The sequence below is a fragment of the Periplaneta americana genome, chromosome 7 (genome assembly GCF_040183065.1).
Source record: "Periplaneta americana isolate PAMFEO1 chromosome 7, P.americana_PAMFEO1_priV1, whole genome shotgun sequence".
NCBI lineage: Eukaryota > Metazoa > Arthropoda > Insecta > Blattodea > Blattidae > Periplaneta > Periplaneta americana.
This window is the reverse complement of record NC_091123.1, coordinates 117,355,823-117,376,438: the sequence shown is the minus strand read 5'-3', so window position 1 is coordinate 117,376,438 and position 20,616 is coordinate 117,355,823. Positions and strand designations below refer to the sequence as shown.

The 20,616-nt window shown below is 35.2% G+C and overlaps 1 protein-coding gene across 1 annotated transcript; it reads right to left on the bottom strand.

The window, feature by feature from the left end:
* Positions 1 to 2,780: 2,780 nt before the first annotated feature.
* On the bottom strand, positions 2,781 to 20,400 carry LOC138702648 (gelsolin-related protein of 125 kDa-like). The gene is made up of 5 exons (XM_069829973.1): positions 20,335 to 20,400; positions 9,226 to 9,425; positions 7,210 to 7,262; positions 6,943 to 7,112; positions 2,781 to 3,163 (listed from the first exon to the last, which is right to left on the bottom strand). Exons 1-5 carry the CDS (start codon positions 20,398 to 20,400, stop codon positions 2,918 to 2,920), a joined length of 735 nt encoding a protein of 244 aa, XP_069686074.1. The 3' UTR covers positions 2,781 to 2,917.
* Between the last annotated feature and the right edge of the window lie 216 nt (positions 20,401 to 20,616).

Here is a 20,616-nt window from a genome sequence, read left to right as displayed (position 1 = left end):
GACGTATAACCACGTCTTTCTCCTCATTTGGTATGAGGGGTAAATTGGGAATTGACTGTCTCATAAATACACAATCCCTTTGTTTCTCTTATATTCCCCTTCATCTCCTCGTATTTCCCTTGTTCTCCTAGTATTTCCCTTGTTCTCCATGTATTTTACCTTGTTCTTATTCCATTTGTACTCCCAGTATTCTTCTTATGTTCCAATTATTTTCTCCCTTGTTCTCCCCTAGCATTTCTTGTATTCTCCTTGCTTTTCTTATATTCCCTTGTTCACTTTGTATTTCTATTGTTCTCTTTGTTTTTCTCTTGTTCTTCCTGTGTTTCTCATGTTCTCCTTATTTTTCTTTGTTCTCTATTATTTACTTTGTTAGTCTTATATCCCACTTATCCCTCTTGTTTTCCTTATGTTCCAAATGTTTTGTTTGTCTTTTCCCTTTTCTGCTTGTATTCTCCTTGCACTTGTATTTCCTTTGCCATCTTTAAATTCTTTCGTTCCCACTTATTCGCCTTCCTGTCCTTGCATTACCATGTTCTTGTATTCTCACTATCTTTGTATTTCCATTGTTCTCCTCGTATTAACTTCACATTTATTCTACCTTTCTTTTCCGTTGAGCCGTGCCCACTACCACGGCCGTTCACCTAGTACGTCACTTCATCCGTCAGAGCGCTCTCAGACGTCACAGTATAGATAGCGCTATCAATTCCTTCATTTGTTCTTTCCAAATAACCCTATTGGCCGGTTTATTAAGTCTCACGAGGATAGAGGGGGAGAGAGTTTACCTGTTTTAAGGGAGATACACGGAACGTCACTCGGGTTCCGGTACGCGGCAGATACACTTAACAAGACTTAGCCTCTCGTACGCTGGAGATACACGGAAACAGTTGGCTCAGATTCAAGCTCTCGTACGCGGCAGAAACATTTTAACAAGACTTAGGCCCGGTTTCACCGACCATTGTTAAGCTGTTAACATGGTGTTAGTACAGTTTAACAGTGAATTTAACTACATGAGTGTTTCATGAACCACTGTTAGCACTAACATAACGTTAAACTCACTGTTATCTTAACATCACAATTTCCTGCAGTTAAGATACTAACCTGGTGTTAATATAAAATGGCTGCCAGGAGATATGTTTTGCAAGCTGTATTACTTCACGAAGATATTCGAAATTTAGCAGTGCAAAGACCTTTGAATGTAAGAAGAAATGATTTTACAGATCTATCAGAAGCAAAATTTCTTGAACGATATAGAATATCGAAAGCTGTGACGTTAAAAGTGCTGGAAGAAATTCAAGAGACGTTAGAATACCATAACCAACGAAATTATCCTTTGTCATCAATGCATCAATTGTTAATAGCATTGAGATACTACGCATCTGGCTCTTTTCAGCTGGTAATGGCTGATAATGCTGGTGTTTCGAAAGCAACTGTGTGTAGAACAATCAGTAAGGTTTCTGCTGCTATTGGAGCATTAAGACCGAACTACATTAATAATCTTCAGCAGGAAAATATTGCAGAAATAAAGCGTGGATTTTATGATCTAGCACACTTTCCTGGAGTCGTTGGTGCACTAGATTGCACACATATTCAAATACAGTCTCCAGGACGGAACCGAGGTGAGGCATTCAGAAACAGAAAGGGATTTTTTTCAATAAATGTACAGACAGTCTGTGATTCGAAATTAATAATTAGAGACATAGTTGCACGTTGGCCGGGATCTGTGCATGATAGCACAATATTCAACAACTGTCGGTTAAGAGCAGATTTTGAGACTGCAAGAATTAATGATGGTGTTCTATTGGGGGATAATGGATATCCCTTACGTCGATATCTACTGACTCCTTTCTTAAGACCACAAACGAGGGCTCAAATGAATTACAACAGAGCTCATAAAAGGACCAGAAATTGTGTGGAAAGAATGTATGGAGTGTGGAAGAGAAGAATCCCAGCCCTTAGAATGACACTTCGTATTAAAGTTCGCACCGCTCTCAAAGTAATCATTGCAACAGCAGTATTACATAATATAGCCACCGAGATGAAGGATGACATCCCACAAGAAGACTTGTTGCTACATCAGTATCTTGGTCAACGTAGAATGAGACTCCGTCCTGTGAACGATGATGTCCCAGTCCTCCTCATGGCACATCAAGAACCACAAACAGCGGTTGGATTCAGAAATGCAATAGCAGAAACATATTTTGGGTGGTAAGGATCATATTTTATTATTTTACTTACTTGTGAGTTCCATGCATGCATATGCATAATACGAGTGTGTCGTTTTCATTTTTGCACAGAGTCCACTGTCCACTGTCCACTGAAAGAGGTCTGTAATATGCATTTGACCTACCGCACCAAAACGTGTGTTCTCCCTTTTTAAAACATATCCCACTTAACAATGATCTTACTATGCACTGTACTGTGTACTGGGCTATAATACTGCGTCACACATTACAGGATTATGTAACCTTCCTTCCTCTTTCCTTCCTCCTTCATTTCAAGATTGCTGCTGACACATGTTTTAGTGCAGTATCGGGGCCACTGGGCTAGCATAAAAAATCACGTATTTCTTTCTAAACTAAAATGCATTTATTAAACAATTCGTAGCATTAATTCATTATCTAAAGTTCTACAGTCAATGAAATCGAGGAAAAATATTTATCATTGTTGTGTATTACTATATTAAAGCATATTGACACAATTGTGTTAATAAAAATCTATGCTTTCACAAAAATACTTTAAATAAAATACTGTCCTTTAATTGATTTATCAAATAATTATTTTATTCATTAACTATCCCTTAAAATACCTAACTAAAATAATGTAATGCAATTAATTTTAACTTTGATCTCTGGCTTGAATAACGTTTGTGCAAGCAGTGTAGTAATATAGACAGTTCACAAAAGTCTTTGAATTATTATTACTTCTCCAATTGTTTCTTCAGTAACTGTTGTTTCAGTTGTGCATTCTCAATCTTGATGTCAAGAAGTTGTTCTTCTTTCCTATACTTTTTAATGAGGAATTCTTTCTCAATTTCACAGAGTGATGTGCTTTGTGCTGCAAGCTCCTGGATCTGTGAATAACCCCTCTTACTTCCCGTTGTTTTTTTCTTCGTTGTACAAGCTGAGCTACCGAAGGGGGGAACACCAGACGATGAACCAGACTCCTGAAATGAAGTGTGGAATAATTACTAATGAAAAATTTTATAATCTCATACTATATATTGTTATAATTATAATAAGGTATTACGTTTTTATGTTAATAATGATTACTTTAAGGGTACATGCTACTGAATTTTGTAACTTCTACAATTACCTAAATAGAATAATTTTATATCACATATTGCCAGTATTGTATTGTATTGTGTATGTATGCAATGCTTCAATAATATAGAGTAAATCTTACTCAGAAAAAAAAATATAATTGAAAAAAAATTATTAATTCATTAGTAATCATTATCGTTCAGGTAAAGTAGCTGTATCAGGATAGGCATCCTTGGTCCATGCGTTCTGTTTACAAACATTAACTAAGGCTATACTGTCCATTCACTGATGTTATAGGTAGGGGATGGGGAGTGCACTTCCAAGCAGTTAATGTTTGTAAACAAAACGCACAGACCAAGGATGCCTATACTGATACAGCTACTTTATCTGAACCATAGTAATCATGTTAGTCACAGAAAAATAAAGTTAATGCTGATTTCTGAAGCTTAGCATATAGCCAACATGCCGTTCTGTGCATAGGTTTTATTGAATTAATAATGTTCAAGTGTAAAAAATAATTAAGTTTGAATTAATTTTTTTCTAACATATATTACATTAAAAAAATTATATTCTCAATTTATTTAAGTATACAGTAAAGGCAATTCACAATTCCGTTCTTCTATACATTCTGCAGCAGTGTAGAAAATTCCGTTACTCTATATCAAATGGTTTAGAAGAAAAATGTTTTACAAGACATGAAAATTTTATCAGCTGCTAATTGAAATAAAAATTTTGTGATCAGAATAATTAGTATAATTTTCTTCTAATGATCCTGAAATGCCCTGCTGCATAGCTACATCCTTTCTTCTATAGTCTACTAGATTCCTCTCTCATTTTGACCAGTTTCACTCCACTTCTGTATTTCTGGTACTTCACAGATGATCATCATTGCCTGTCAGTGACTCGCCTCTTGTCATAATTGTCTCATATCTTCTTGTCTTGTAATCCTGGTGACAACCCACATTCCAACAATATTCTTGACTGTGTTTCACTCCATCCTACATTGCAGTCACTTACTGCTTCAGCTACAGCCATATCAACCCATTTCTTAGAAACAAAAATTTCTTTGTGACCCTCAAACTATGTAGAAAATTCTGAAGACTTGACGCCTAGTACCTTTTCCTTGTAACTACCATGAAGCTCACCATTATGTCAACTAAATTATCCTGTTGCTACTCTTCAGTTTGATATACATTTTTATACACTTTTTTTCAATTCTTGTCTGGCATGCTCTAGAGTTCCTTCTACTGTAGTTTTACCACTGCGTTCTATAATTGAATCAGTCAATTAAGAAAGGGCTCAATGGCATGTTTTTAAGAAAATGGTTTCTTCACATGCATTGGTGCATAATGGGTAGATACATGATTCTGCATTAAAAGAGGTAATTTCCACTCAATGACATTGGTTCTATAACTGTCTGAATATAGCACTCTTTCAGAAGTGGCTCTACTCCTGGAATTGAGGCCTTTATAAAGTAAATTTGCATTGACACCTAGTGACAAACATAAGAATAATCTAGTAACAGTTGGTTACCAGTTACCAGTTCCAGCTGTTTTAAATAAACATGGAGTCTCTTGGAGGGAATGCAGTTATTTGTAATGAGAAGAAAAAAAAGAAAAGTATAATTATGTAATAAGAAAAACTATAAAAGTGGAATATGTAGAAATCATTGCAAATGCTTCAAAAGAAGGGATATTTATTGTAAAATTGGTATCAACTGATGATATTAAGGAGGTTAGTAAATGGTGGCAGAAATACTACAAGAGGACCTACTTGTCAGGAGAAATACAATCGAGAGGAACACCCCGTGATCAGAAAGTGAAACTGCAACCAACAATGTTCAATGAATACAAGTATGACTCAAAGAACCCAGGGAAAGTATGTGTTTCAGCATTCACCGGAGGTTTGATAAGACACACTTTTGATTTCAAGATCAGATATTGTGAAACTTCCGGATCATTGTGCCTACAGTGAAAAAGTTCCCATTAACGTTAAGAAGATTGAGGATCTGTCTTAATTAATGTGCTACATACCAGGTGAACACTTATCGTAGCTTGACCTACTAGCAGAAAAAGGGATGATGTTTAAAGGCCATTCATTAATTTTATTGTTCATTTTTTCTGTTGTTCTTAACAATGTATTATAATTTTGACATTATATGTTTCTGTGATTATGAATATCAGAATGATTTCAGTGAAATAAAAATATTAGTCAAAATAGAATTTATTTTTCATAATTTTATTATCAAAATTGGAATTTTCTTTTGAAGGGCTCAATTCCACAATTTTCAGTCAGTATAACAACTTATCTGAACAAATTTTGCTTGTGTTTCATACATGATAATGCTAAAACCATTGATTATTATAAGATAGGTATGTAACTTTGTATCACATATTGTCATGTTTTTACATACCGGTAATCAGTTTTTTCTTTCTCCTGAAAAATTAGAATTTGTGTCATTGAGCCCTTTCTTAAATGACTGATTCAATTCTAACATGCTCATCCAATGTTTTGTGAGAGCCTGCATATTTAAACTATTTGAAAACTTTTCCATAACTGCATGCCCTTTCCCAATTGTACAAAATGACTGTGTCATTCTTCGATTTATGTCAAAGGGTGATCATCCTGAATTACTCTTGCTAAGCCTATCTGAGGTGTGAGAATAACTATTTATTTCCCCACAATTTTTGCAAAGTACATTCAATTTACAGGCAAATCCACTGAAGTCACTAGTCTCCAACACTAGTAATTTTCTTTACAAAACTTGCACTCCAAAGCACTCAATAATGCACCTAAGCACTTTACATCTCCTACTATATAATTAGGAACACTGTCTTCAGAAATCTCCTACTAGTATCTACACTCTCTTGTAAGTGTGATAGCCTCTTACTTGAGTAAGTGTTCTGAAGTAAATTCAATATATTTCTATTACCATTTGCCTCTGGTGATTGGGCTGAAACTGATTCTCATGATTCAGTTGAATCTAGCGAAACATGTTTTTTCATCTGCTACCTTCATTTTGACCCATCTACATTCACTTTTCATTTCAGCAAGCTCTTTTCTTCTCTTCTTTGATACAGGTTTGGCTGGAATGGTACTCATTTTATTCCATGTTTCCTAGGCCTAACCTCAAATTCTTTCTGTTTTGTATTTACTAGTTTTTAAAACCTATATTTACACCTTATATTATCAATCAAGTTATGTATAACTATTTACATTACAAACGAATAAACATAAATGTCATATTATAAGAACTTTTTCACTTAGAAGTAGGCTGCAAAGAATTAATGCAATGTTTTTATCACTGGGAAACATCTGCTTCGAATAAGCTTAAAGATCTGTTGGCTATCCTGGTTGTTTGCATAAACTGTATGAGAATTATATGTCAAAAGTTGCACAGGAAAATTACATTATAATTATGTCGATTCGTTCCGAAAATATGAAAGAAAACTGTTGACAGTGGTACATTTCAATTCCCACGCCCCCAATTTAAATCCCATGCTTTGCAGGCTTACACAAACTAGCGAAATAGAAACACTTATTCATAAGAATATCAGAATAAAAATTATACGTCAAATTTCTCATAGATTTACGTATATTTTAGCGCAAAATTTAGTCACACAAGTTTGATATTTTTCATCAAAATTCAGTAGCGTGTACCCTTAAAATTAAGACAACTCACATTTATTTCTCCACGAATTTCTGCTTCTGTCAACTCCTCCCTTATCAATTCTTCCTCTTCTGTCGTAACTTCTGCAATTGACTCATTTGCTCTTACGATAACTGGTAAATCAACTATTTCCTCTACTTCAGTAGTGTCAATGACTTGATTATTTTGATTCATGATTTCTCCTGGAATTATACAATAAGAAAAGTCAATGATCTATAAAACAATTGTGAGGGGCTGAAAGTAACAAGTACTACATAAAAATCAAGTGGGCCTACTTACCATTGTATTCTGCATCACAGTCTAATTCATTTTGTAAAGGCTCCAACTGGATCCTGAATGATGGCAATAAGTTTAGAATTCGTGTCATCAACACTGGGGATGAATGTACCACCACCAGTTTTGAAACGCTCTATTTTTTCCATAGAATGGTCCTTTTTCACATTTCTTTTCATGTTCTCGTAACACTGTTTTATTTGTTTCACGGTCCTAGGTGTTACATTTAAATGGCTGTTGAACTCGCTTGTCAATGAAGTCCAGGCTTCCTCACGTTTCTTTAGTGATAGACTATCACTTCTTTTATTTTCTATTATACCACTGTATTTCGTCATAATGTTTATTATAACATTTTTCTCATAGCCTGTATAATTGCAACTCCTAACTCGCTTTTCTTTCTGCTTATTCGTTTCCATTTTATTGTACTATATATCACCACAGTCGTCTTTAAACACACAATATAGGTTTAAACCGTTAAAATATACCGCCTTATTAATGATATAAAACAAATGACGATTGACATGCGTGAACAGTGAGTGCGTTCATAAAGTCAAATATATAAGAACAAGGTTCATAACATGAAGTTACTTAACGAAGTATCAGAAATGTTTGGTGAAACACTGGTGTCATAACATGGAGTTAAAGTATTAACACTGCGTTAAGTAGCATAAGGTTAGAGCTATTTTAACAATGGTCGATGAAACCGGGCCTTAGGATTTTGGTACGCGGCAGATATAGACAACGTGACTCGGGCTTTGTACGTGTTGGAGATAGATCAGTGGTTAAATTGCGTCGTGTGTGTTTGGGATTTTAGTGGATCGTAGTTTGAAACATCGCTTGCTAGTGATACGTCTTGGGGCCAAGTTTTAGTATTTGCATCGAGTAACATATTTGTGAGATATATATATATATATATATATATATATATATATATATATACATATATATATATATATATATGTGCGTGTGTGTGTGTGTGTGTTTGAGGTAAATTGCATTGGGAATTATGTAATGAGATTTGATTTGAAACGTGAGTTCATGTTCCGAGACGGTTAGAGTGATAGAGCAGCGGTTACAGTCTCACATATTGCTTTAGTGTATTCCCTGCTCCATTTGATTATTGGTTTCCTTCGCCGCTATTTTGTTATCATATGCGTCGAGTTTTGTTGCTATTTAAACGATCCTTGAGATTGGAATTATTGTCCGTTACTTATTACGTGTATCTGTCTCCATCCATCTCTCTCTCCGTTGGGTGTTCATTTTGTAAAGGGCAGAGATTTGTGTTAGTGCAATTTGCACAGTTTATGTGAGCAATATGTGCAATGGGTAATGTATGGTGATCACTCATGTAATGCCTTATGCGGGGTAGAGTTTTTCTCTTATTGAGTGTACGTGTATTTATAGTTTGGTTAGTTAGACTGAGTGGTATCTATGGTCGAATGGATCATGTATTAAGTTAATGTGCTGGCTGGGTGTTGTGTTCAGATTCATACTCAGATAGTTTATATATATATATATATATATATATATATATATATATATAGAGAGAGAGAGAGAGAGAGAGAGAGAGTGGTTCATGAACATATGGTTAATAGGTTAGTCACTGATTGTCGAGCGACGGCCACATTTGATGGTTTAATCACTTATAAGTCTGTTGGCCTCAGCCTTGTGATAACATGATTTACATATCCTGGGGATATCATTTTAGATTAGTTTGTCCTATTTTCACTCACCTATTTCATATTTATTGTTATTTCATTTTCCATTTATGTACATTGTTACTTATTATTGTAAATTATATTTGTTTTACAAATTCACACTATTCATTTCTAAAAGTCTTCCACTGCGCACATCCAATCCTTCCAATGTGCCGTCCACCTGGCGAAAGCAGCCAATATAAGAAAGATAAAGAGGAGGAGTGGATGATCGTACCACCGCCGCCCTCCACACCGTGTTCTCTTTGTATTTCCCTTGGACTCTTTACATTTCTCTTATTCCCCATGTATTCTCCTTTCTCCTTACCTTATTCCCTTGTTCTCCTTATCTTCCAATTGTTTTCTTTGTTTTTTTCGTGTACTATCCTTACATTTGTCATATTCCTCTTGCTGTCTTTGTATTCCCTTGTTCTCCCTGTATTCCCCTTGCTCTCCTTGCATTACCTTGTTCTCTCTCTTTTCCCTTACACTTCTCTTATTCCCCGTGTACAGGGTTGTTTTCGATCTCTGATAACAATTTGAATGACATCATGTGCGTCAGGAGTCATACGACAGCTGAACTGTGGCGCGAGGTGACAGACCAGTAGTGAGTGATCTAATAGTCAGAGTGCACGGGACTCACAGCAGAAGTTCCCAAGAAAATCGAGCCTTTTTGGGAGGGATACATAACTACCCTTTCCGATGCCAAGTACAGTTAAGTGAAAATAAAAGAAGCCTGTAATAAACGAGGTTTCGTTATTTTCAAGAAAAGCATCTTCTGTGTACTTAATAAGATTGGTAAAGCTCGAATGGAATTAATTTGTATCATCTCGTGGGGTGCGCTGGGCGTATCATCGTGCTAACCACACGATACCTCCATTCTGGTTGGATGATCGTCCACCTCTGCTTCGGCATGTGGGCGTGAGGCCAGCAGCCGGCTGGTCGGTCTAGGCCCTTCACGGGCTGTAGCGCCACGGATTATTATTATTATTATTATTATTATTATTATTATTATTATTATTATTATTATTATTATCACGTGGGGTGCGGCGACTTGTGACGGGGGGTGGATTTGCTTGATTTTTCCACTCTGGAATTAATCCCATCAGAGCTTTGCCAGTCTCATTAAGAACACACAAGAGTCCTTTCTTGGAAATAACGAAACCACGTTTTCTGCAGGCTCCTATGATTTTCACGTAACTGTACTTGGCATCGGAAAGGTTTGCTATGTACCCCTGATTTTCCTGGTCATTGCTTCTGTGATACACCGTGCACTCTGATTATAAAATCGCTCTCTACTGGTCTGTCACTTCTCGCCGCAATTCAGCTATCGGTGTGATTCCTGACGCACATGACGTAATTCAAATTCGTTATCAGAAATCGGAAACAACCCTGTATTCACATTACTTTCCAATTGTTTTCCATGTCTTTCCGTTGCTCTCCTGCTATTCCCGTTTCAATTATTGCATTTCCCTTGCTCTCACTGCATTCCATTTGTTCTTCTTGTATTCCACCTTCTTATATTTGTTCCACGCTGTTCCTTAACTCTTCTATATACGCAAAGATATGCAGCACAATAACTGTCGATATTTTTTCCGAGCTTTTCTCAACCTTTAAACACAATTTTAGGTAATCTATGTGAAACCTGTCTCATATCGCCATATACCTTTTCATTTAAAACGTATCAAAATTTGTCTGCATAAACCACTTGATTATCCGACACAATTTATTTATTCTCAATTCCAAGTACTAAAAATTGAGCAAATATATAAACATACAGTACTCATTTATTTTCACAAAATTGAATGAATTTTATAACTGAAAAACATATACATAACACCAGAAGAAATGTCCCAACTCTTTTGGCAGAACCTAAATGTCACACTACAGCTGGATTAAGACACAATAGGAAATATGGACCAAGACTATACAATTCAGTATTGAAAAATAATCCAGACCTAAGCAATTTACACATTTTTAAGTTTAAAAATAAAGTGAAAATGTTTTTATGATATTTGATGAATTTTATTATTATTTTAAGTGTTCTAGCATTATATGTTACTAATATTTATTGTATTTACCTGATGGATGTAACCTATAAGATAAAACATAATAAATATAAATAGATCATTTTCTTAATTCATAACAGTGTATATCTCCAATAAATGATTTCTTAGCATCGCCACAGATATACTTGATTGTACTTGTTTCTATCTCTGTCACTAGAGAGTTCTTGAAATTTATATTTTCCCCGTCATTCAAAAAATATTTTGATATGATACCTCTTGCACAAAAGGGGAAATCTATAACTGAAACTTGATTAATATTTCAGTATTATTTGTATTCATCCTGGTAATAATGAACAGTTTGACTCATAGACATTTTGTTTTTCAGTATTAACTTCCCATGATTGTATGAGAAGATTCGAAGGGAACGGCAGTTACGTAGACCTTCGGCTCCCCTCCCTACTACCAATAATACATAATACAATGTCAATACGGCGGTTGCTGTCGTCTGCGATGCAACGAATTTTTCTGTTGATTTTCGAGTTCATTTTTTGCCTGGTTATTATATGCTTATTTAAGTTGTGTTAACTCTCGCTAAGTGGATTTATATTTAATTTATCCATCCTAGTATTTATTTTATTATTGTAAATATTTTGTTTCATTATTATTATTATTATTATTATTACTATTATTTCTATCATCAACATTATCATTGATCTCTGTAGATATATGTAGACTTCTGGACTGTATCCGAGCACGAGCATATGCTCATTTCGGCTATTTCATATGTATCATTTCAAATGTTAAATTGTGAATAAATTTGAAATTTGAAATTATCACAAAAGTCACCGATGCTAGAATACCTCGCATTTAATACAATACTGTCAGATAACTTGTTAAAAAAAATGCAATGATGTAAAGGGCGAAAGTTAGGAGGGAAGACAATGTCATGTTATTCTGGAGGGGAAGGACAAACCCTAGCACTACAGCCATCTCAGGGAACATACAGGCTGGCCCCCAGCTAGGTCCATTCCAATCCAAAACAGTTGATTGCGCTAAGGTACTCTGAGTATCAATATTTCGAGCAAGAAATCCCATTCATCCTTGTAGGCTACCAGCCCCCTCTATGCGTCGCTTGTCAGGGAATGTTATGGAATGACGATGGAATGGAGATAGGATGAAATGATGTTCATGCCCAACAAGCGAAGCGGGAGAACTTCGAGAATTCCAGGAATATAAATCTTATTTTATTTTGTAGAAAAATTCAAAATGTTACTTACATTAAATTAAAGATGTTCAACATATGCTGACTCTGCAGACATCTACACGATACTTCATTTCCTCCCAGGTTGGCAACGGTGATGTTTGAAATGGCGATTCTGATCTTTCTGACCACTTTTGTGATTTGTAATAGCAAGTTCTGAAGTATTTAAGTGATTATTTCGTTCATATGACGACATTCCAAATTCAACAAACGAAGTGTAATGAAATTTTGAATTCCAACCAAACACAGTCATACATCGCGATAACTTTTGCAGCTAGATTTATCGGTATCAATGTATCGCATGGTCGTTCTTTTGTTTAGTCGGTGTCGCCAACTGTTTCCCCGTAAATTGATGAGCATGAATCCATTAAGATGCATCTACACGGTTAACTTTTCTTTCAACTTTATGCATTCAAGCAATGAACGAAGATTGATATTTAATATTAATTAATATATTTACGCAGTGAAGACGACTTTCAAAACGGCGCACCATGTAGATACAAAATCTTCATGCATCTTAATTGAACGTACGTTTTAAACTTGATTCTTTCACTATTCTTCCCAGATTGCACGCATACGCGCATGGAAAATTGAACTGTGTAGATGCAGCTCTAGTCCCGTTACACACTACAGCTAGAATGGGTTTGTCGAGCTATGGAAAATGCTTTCTTGTAGTACGAAGTAACGATCAAAATAAGGCACAGCTGACACAGTCCAGCCCATACAGGTAACCTAACGTAATTGTAGCCTATAAAATTTGTATTACTTGAAGAAATTAAACAATTACTAGGAAGTCAGATGTTCAAATTTATGTAACATCAGCGCATATCAAACCCAAATTCAAATTTATGTAACATCAGCGCATATCAAACCCAAATACCTTCTTTTTTTTCCCTCGCTGTTATTTATACTCGCTTTAACAACTTTGGTGATATCGCGAGTTAATCTTTGGTTGAAATCCGAAGGCCTGTGTACTGTTGTTGAGGCTGGTTCTTTTGTTGTGAACTAGATGGCGACTGTATATGTATTACTGATTTGTTATGAATATGATTTCGGTGATGAATGAGGCCAGTGATATTCAGGGATGTTGTGGCCCAAATTTCCTGGCATTTGTCTTACGGTTGAGAAAAAAAACTTGAGAAACCTCAACCAGGAAATTCAATCCGATTGGGAATCGAACCCGGTACCTCTGCGTAAGAGGGCCATGCTGACCCCTACACCACAGAGGTGGTCCCAAATACCTTTTATAATATTATATACAAGGTCCTTGATCAAACTGCCTTCCGTATGGCGTAATAAAATTCGTGTTTTAATTATCTATACAATTCATTGTGTAACAACATGTGTCTCGCTGTAGTGTGAACTGTGAATACATAGTCATTTATATATAGCTGTCTCCACACATATTACATAGTTCTTAGATCTCGGCGTAGCGTGTAATGTAACGATGAAGTACTAAATAAAGTGCGAAATTCTACTTCCACATATAAATCTTCATCTTCTAATTCCATGACTATTGTAGGCTATTTGAAAAAAAATTACACTCCATTCAGATTTGATAACTGTGTTTTCAACAATTCTTCATTTAATTAATGTATTAATCAGGTAACTTCTAATTATATTATAAAATGTTTAAATTAAATTATGATTTCAGCAGATAATGAAAATGGTTTTGTTTTATTAAGAAGAGAAAAGCGCAGTACATGTAATTAACATTGTTAAACCTGTATTTCAGTTTTCGCAATTGGCATTACTGAATAACATCCAATTTCTTTATTGCAATAATCGATATTCTCTATTTCAACTTCACAATGTCTGAATAGGTTAAGTATTCATAAATATACAATTATTAACATTTTGTGAGCGAATTTTAGGGATATATTATTTACATTTTAATTTTATTTACGAAATAGTCCTCATAAATGTCACTCGAGGTCTGAGATTACTATAGATAATAGACACGTATGATACACTTCATGTGAACCATAGTGAAACATTTGTTGTGAACTGGGCTAATGTCGGAATGTCGTTCACATGAAGAGAAAAATAATGTATACCACATGTACTTCATTAATTATTTCTCTCATCACGTACCCCCATACTCTTCAATTGTAAACCGAGACAAAACATAGTGTTAGACGTTTAGCTGGCGACGAGAGTGCGAAAACTCTCTATTAGGTGGTGAGTGATTGCCTAAACCTGGGGATGATGCCGGCCTCCCTCTCCTATCTGTTAAACATAGCTATTGGACTTGGACACATATATACATACATACACATACATACATATTGTCGGACCATCGGATCTGTACCCTTTCAGCGCTGTCGTCGTTCTTGGAAAAGTTAACTTCTGTACTCACTCCAATCCACCCGCTTTCCTCCCACCACGTTAAACAGCACGCCACGAACCTTGCCGATTAGGGATGTTGCCGAACTTCCGACAAACGGTGTCATAAATAACTGGTCCTCAATGCTACAATATTATTTCTTTCAATCAAAATACATCTTGGATTTCTACATTTTTTAAACCTAAATCCCACGTCTCGAATCACTTTCCGTAGTTTTTCTCTCCAACCTTGGAAATTATTGCTTCTCTCGCAAGCTTCAGTAATTTCTTCAATATTGAAACTTCTTTCTGAACGGTATAATCTTCTTGTATCTTTCTTCTTAAAATACATCGGTTCATATCATCTACAATAAAAGTTTCCTTGGTCTGTTCTGCTCTGGTGATTCTGGCTTTTAATCTCCTGCACAGAATCCCTCTCTCCTGATTTTCTTTATTAGGAGTTCTGATCTGTTTATATAAATTACATAAAATGTTGTATTATTAGTATTAGTTAAGTAAGTAATTTTAATACATAATCAACTGAAATAAAATAAGCCTCACCTGTGATATCAGTTCCTCTTTTCGTTGCCTGACTTATAGGAAACATATATTGACCTGTTTGTTTCTCTTCATCGCAAAATGCTATTACGTACTTGCTTAATAATATTTCTTTCGCCACTCCGTGCTACAGTATTCATGTTGAGTTGATAACACTGCAACTATTGTAAAGTGTCCCGCAAGAAGGCCAAAATTGTGAGCAGTGGGGGACAGAAAAGGAGAGAGATAGAAAAGAGAGAGATAGGAATGCAGGGAGAGAAATGAATTACCGAGGCTGAGAAGGAATTAGGGTTCAGTTCGCATATCTTACGGGGGCACAGATCCGATGGTCCGACTATACATACATACATACATACATACATACATACATACATGCGTCGAGTCGTCATACATGACTGCAAGATATGGTTCGGAAAGAACAATCGTTTGTTGACCTTGATGTGATATCTGCACTTCCTTCCGCTGACAGACGGACTGATGTAAGTGGGGCTGCCGCGTGCACGCCGATCACGACCAGCCTTCAGGAGCCGTCCGGCTGCGAACCCGGCCCAAGGAGAGACTTTACTTTCCAATAACTTGAACGTCCATTACACAGCTGACGCAAGCGTCTTCAAGAAAGTGGATATTTCAGTTCTGATACGATACGAGAATATTCACCGGAGCATGGTGCTAACCACAACACCTCCTTGTAGTGACGAAGTTAAGAAAAAAATAGGCTCTACCTCCATGTCTCTCGCATGCAACAATGATGGGAAGGTGGACACATGTTCGATGCCGTTCACAGTTTTTCATAACGTTTTACATTATCCGAAATATACAGTAGGCTTTGTGTAACAATAATTTATTATGCATGGAGATTTAACATGGGAAATCAATTATTTGTAAATGTTATCTCCCGTATGTTCCACAGGAAAATATTATAAGGAAAAATGTTAAGTGACTAAAAATATATCGAAATTCATGAACAAATGTTTTATTTTCTTAATAGGTTCAGGGGAATAATTAAATAAAACTTCGAAATATATGCTGGATTTTCTCTTTTCTACTGTATCAACAATGTTATTTAATTTTCCTTATTTCTGCAACGGTTTCATGAAACTCGATGTTAAATTCAAATTAAATAAGAAACAGTTGTATGTAGAAGATAAATAAACTGTAACATATTATAAATAATAATATATTTTCAAGCCAATTTATGATATTAAATTTTGACGAATGCAATAACTAGGCCTATATAACATTATAAACGTGTTTGATGCATTGTTTTTAAGACGAAATTATAAAACAGTAAAGATATAAAATATCAAATTTGTAATAATGGGCAATGTGATGTCACTGCTTATGATGAGTGGGTTGCTATGACAGCAGAGCTGTATTAATTATTATTACACGCAATACTGTTTCATATTATTTTTTTCTCGCTGTTATTTATATTCGCTTTAACATCTTTGGTCATATCGCGAGTTAATCTTTGGTTGAAATCCAAAGGCCTGTGTACTATTGTTGAGACTGGTTCTATTGTTGTGAACTAGATGGAGACTGTGTATGTATTACTGATTTGTTATGAATATGATTTCGGTGATGAGTGAGGCAGGTGATATTCAGGGATGTTGTGGCCCGAATTTCCTGGCATTTGCCTTACGGTTGAGGAAAAACCCTAAAAAACCTCAACCAGGAAACAACCCGACCGGGAATCGCACCCGGACCCTCTGCGTAAGAGACCAGCATGCTGACTCCTACACCACAATATTAATTTTATGGCACAAATTATGCCGTCATAATAGAAGTAATGTTGGCATGGTAATATTTTGTAGAATTGGTACAATAATGTGGCATATTGCGAACGATTTTGATTAACGATAAAGACTGTTTATGATGAAGGCGCACCGAAAAGTAATTTTTTTTTCTGAACAATTCGTAATTTATTTATTTACGCATTCATTCTGGTGTAGTTAAGGCCATGAGGCCTTCTCTTCAACATCACCAGAAATACAAATACAATAATAATAATAATAATAATAATAATAATAATAATAATAATAATAATAATAATAATAATAATAATAATAATAATAACAACAATAGAAATAACATTAGTCGACAAACAAACTTTTTTCATGTATTTCTCATATTTATTCTACCTTTAATTTTCTCCCGTGTGTCATTTATATTTGTTACTGTTGCTCCAAGATATTTGGACTTTTCCACCTTTTCGAAGTATAAATTTCCAATTTTTATATTTCCATTTCGTACCATGTTCTGGTCTCGAGACATAATCATATACTTTGTCTTTTCGGGATTTACCTCCAAACCTATCTCTTTACTTACTTCAACTAAAATTTCCGTGTTTTCCCTAATAGTTCGTGGATTTTCTCCTAACATATTCTCGTCATCCGCATAGACAAGCAGCTGATGTAACCCGTTCAATTTCAAATCCTTTCTGTTAACCTGGACTTTTCTAATGGCATATTCTAGAGCGAAGTTAAAAAGTAAAGGTGATAGTACATCTCCTTGCTTTAGCCGCAGTGAATTGGAAAAGCACCAGATAGAAACTGGCCTATAACGGACTCTGCTGTAAATTTCACTGAGACACATTTTAATTAATCGAACTAGTTTCTTGGGAATACCAAATTCAATAAGAATATTATATAAAACTTCTCTCTTAACCGAGTCATATGCCTTTTTGAAATCTATGAATAAATGACGTATTGTACCCTTATACTCCCTTTTTTTCTCCAATATCTATCGAATACAAAAAATCTCATCAATAGTCGATTTATAATTCAAAATTAAATTGAAAAATTTTTGTCTCATTTTGTGGTTTTTAAATGTTGCGTGATGTGTTGATTTGTGTTTCAGCTCTAGATTTAAATTGCAAGTTTTTTTGTTTATATTCGTTAACATATTTGCCTTGTTTATTAATTAGGATATAATTATGACACTCATTTAATGTTTGTGTGGCTGTAACCTGTATATGTTTTCGCGTGGTTTTACTTTGTTTATAGTTAATTTTTTCTATTATTGTATTTGTATTTCTGGTGGCGTGAAAGAGAAAGTCTGATGGCCGTAACTACACCAGAATATAAAAATAAAAATAAATATGAAGGGTTTGCGGGAAAAACGATGAATGTCACAATTCTGTTAAGGTTGATTTCATTATCTAATTCAATGGATCACTACGAAATTTAGTGTTGTTCTTATGAAAACTGGTAAAATGGAGAATTACCACCACGAATACAGTAATCCTTTCCTTTATTTTCTATAGAAACAGCAATATACCTTGCAGTTATAGGCTCAATTAGATTATCTAATCCTTAACAGGAATGTGACATTCATCGTTTTTCCCGCAAACCCTTCATATTTATATACATATGTATAAATAAAAATTTCTGTTATTCTCCTTGTCTTTCCCTCGTTCTCCTTATATCTGTAGAGTGCCGTGTTTTGTTGCTCAATAAATGATTATTGCATACACCACTTAGTTTCAATTTTCACACCACCCAAACGTAACATAGTAAAGCTATGCACCTGTCGAGAAGCGATTGCATCCATGTAGTTCTACTTGAAGATGGGGCATTGTAAAACTATCTATTTAAAGTTAATCTGAATTAAAAGATTCTAACCTTCTGAATCTTAGATTCAAGGAAAGGCTGGAAGCCTGCTGTTAAAACCTCATCTATTTAGGTTAATAGCACAACGCAGTTCGTTTTGTTTACCTACATTCTCTGCTATGATTTATACCAATTAAGAAATAGTAGGACAAACTTGAGAGTTATCTAGCGTTTAATTACTTGAGAGTCCGCCTGAAATGATTCCTTTGCTTCTCTGACCCTGAATTGACCCCGGACCAGTGAAAGAAGCGGACTATACGAGCTATAATTAACATTGCAAGTTATTTATTATTTAAGGAAAGGCAGAATCCTTGTATTCACCATCGCTTTGAAGAGGAGTATGTCACGTCACGTTCTGCAGTCAAGAGTCACGAACTGTGGAATGCAACGCAATGCAATGACATGTAATTTATTTTTTTCTCTTCTAATAGCCTATGTTTTCTGTCAGAATTCCCGCTGAAATATGGAATCCCTACCATATGCTGAAAGACAGTGTAGAACTGGTTGAGAATTCTTATAGAGGGATGACAGCTCAGTGATCGAAAATTCTACAGTTCATGTAGACCTACGTACATTTCTGTAATAAATTTTTCACTAATTAAAACAAAAGCTATTGGTATATTCAAACATGCGAATCACCGAGAGGATGTGAAAGATTTACCTATCTAGAATTTTTAAGCCCTTTCCCCAAAAATTGAATTGCTCTGGTGCGAAGAATTTTGGTATTTAGACCGTGTCATAGATATGGTGTAATGACAATTCGCAGTTTTACTTGCATTAGGCCTACTGAAATTGTACTAATAATATTGAACTCATCGTTCCAATGGAGAGTGTAATGTAAAGATTTCCATCGGACAGGCAAATGAACTTCCAAATCTATATTCCAATTATTTGCACTCTTAACGTCAAATCTTGCTTCATTTAAGTTCTCTCTCTTGAAATAAATTTCTTTACTTTGATTAACGGAATCACCCTATTTTAAGTAGTCATTAAATGTAACGATTAAGTCTAATATCCATTTGAAGAACTCGTTAAATATAACGATTAAGTCTAAGCTCCATTTGAAGAACTCAAATATAACGATTAAGTCTAAGCTCCATTTGAAGAACTCGTTAAATATAACGATTAAGTCTAAGCTCCATTTGAAGAACTCATTAAATGTAACGATTAAGTCTAAGCTCCATTTGAAGAACTCGTTAAATATAACGATTAAGTGTAAGCTCCATTTGAAGAACTCAAATATAAAGATTAAGTCTACGCTCCATTTGAAGAACTCGTTAAATATAACAATTAAGTCTAAGCTCCATTTGAAGAACTCAAATATAACGATTAAGTCTAAGCTCCATTTGAAGAACTCGTTAAATATAACGATTAAGTCTAAGCTTCATTTGAAGAACTCGTTAAATATAACGACAAGTCTAAGATGTTAATACGGTCAAAAGGTTTAACACCTCCCTATCATAATGACCTGTTGAAAATCTACTTAAACAACCAACACAGTGTAAACGCGCTTACTTGGTGAAGTAAAGGTAATAAAGCAGTATTGTCAATTCACATCGAGAACTTAGTTTCTGCAACGAACCTACAAACTCTAGTCTGTCTGTCAACCCGATGGCTACGGACACGACAATGGAGGCATTAAATTTTTCGGAACTATATACAGATTCCATTACCTGAGGTGGTCCTGCAAGCACCCGAAATCTCTCACAACGCTGATCACAGTTGAAGTCACAAATCATACCTAATTTTAATCAGTTTAACGCTGTTCAAAATACTGCACTGTTACGACATAGTAACACTTTAAAACTTGGTAAATAGGTTATTTATATGATGATTACAAAGGTTTTTATCTTATTTCAATCACTATCCGTTAGCGAATGGCGTGAGGTCATCAAAATGACTGCTAACGTACGTGCGGTCCGCTCCACTCCGGGCAGATCCCAGGACGGTAACTT

What these genes read in the sequence shown, in the direction of transcription:
- LOC138702648 (XM_069829973.1), bottom strand. Translation starts at nt 20,400, where the DNA reads ATGATTTGTGACTTCAACTGTGATCAGCGTTGTGAGAGATTTCGGGTG. An exon ending in AAGGAGAACAAGGGAATAAG is followed by an intron (nt 7,263 to 9,225) that starts GTAAGGAGAAAG and finishes GCCATCATTCAG; the next exon opens with GATCCAGTTGGAGCCTTTAC. An exon ending in AAATTCGTGGAGAAATAAAT is followed by an intron (nt 3,164 to 6,942) that starts GTGAGTTGTCTT and finishes ACTTCATTTCAG; the next exon opens with GAGTCTGGTTCATCGTCTGG.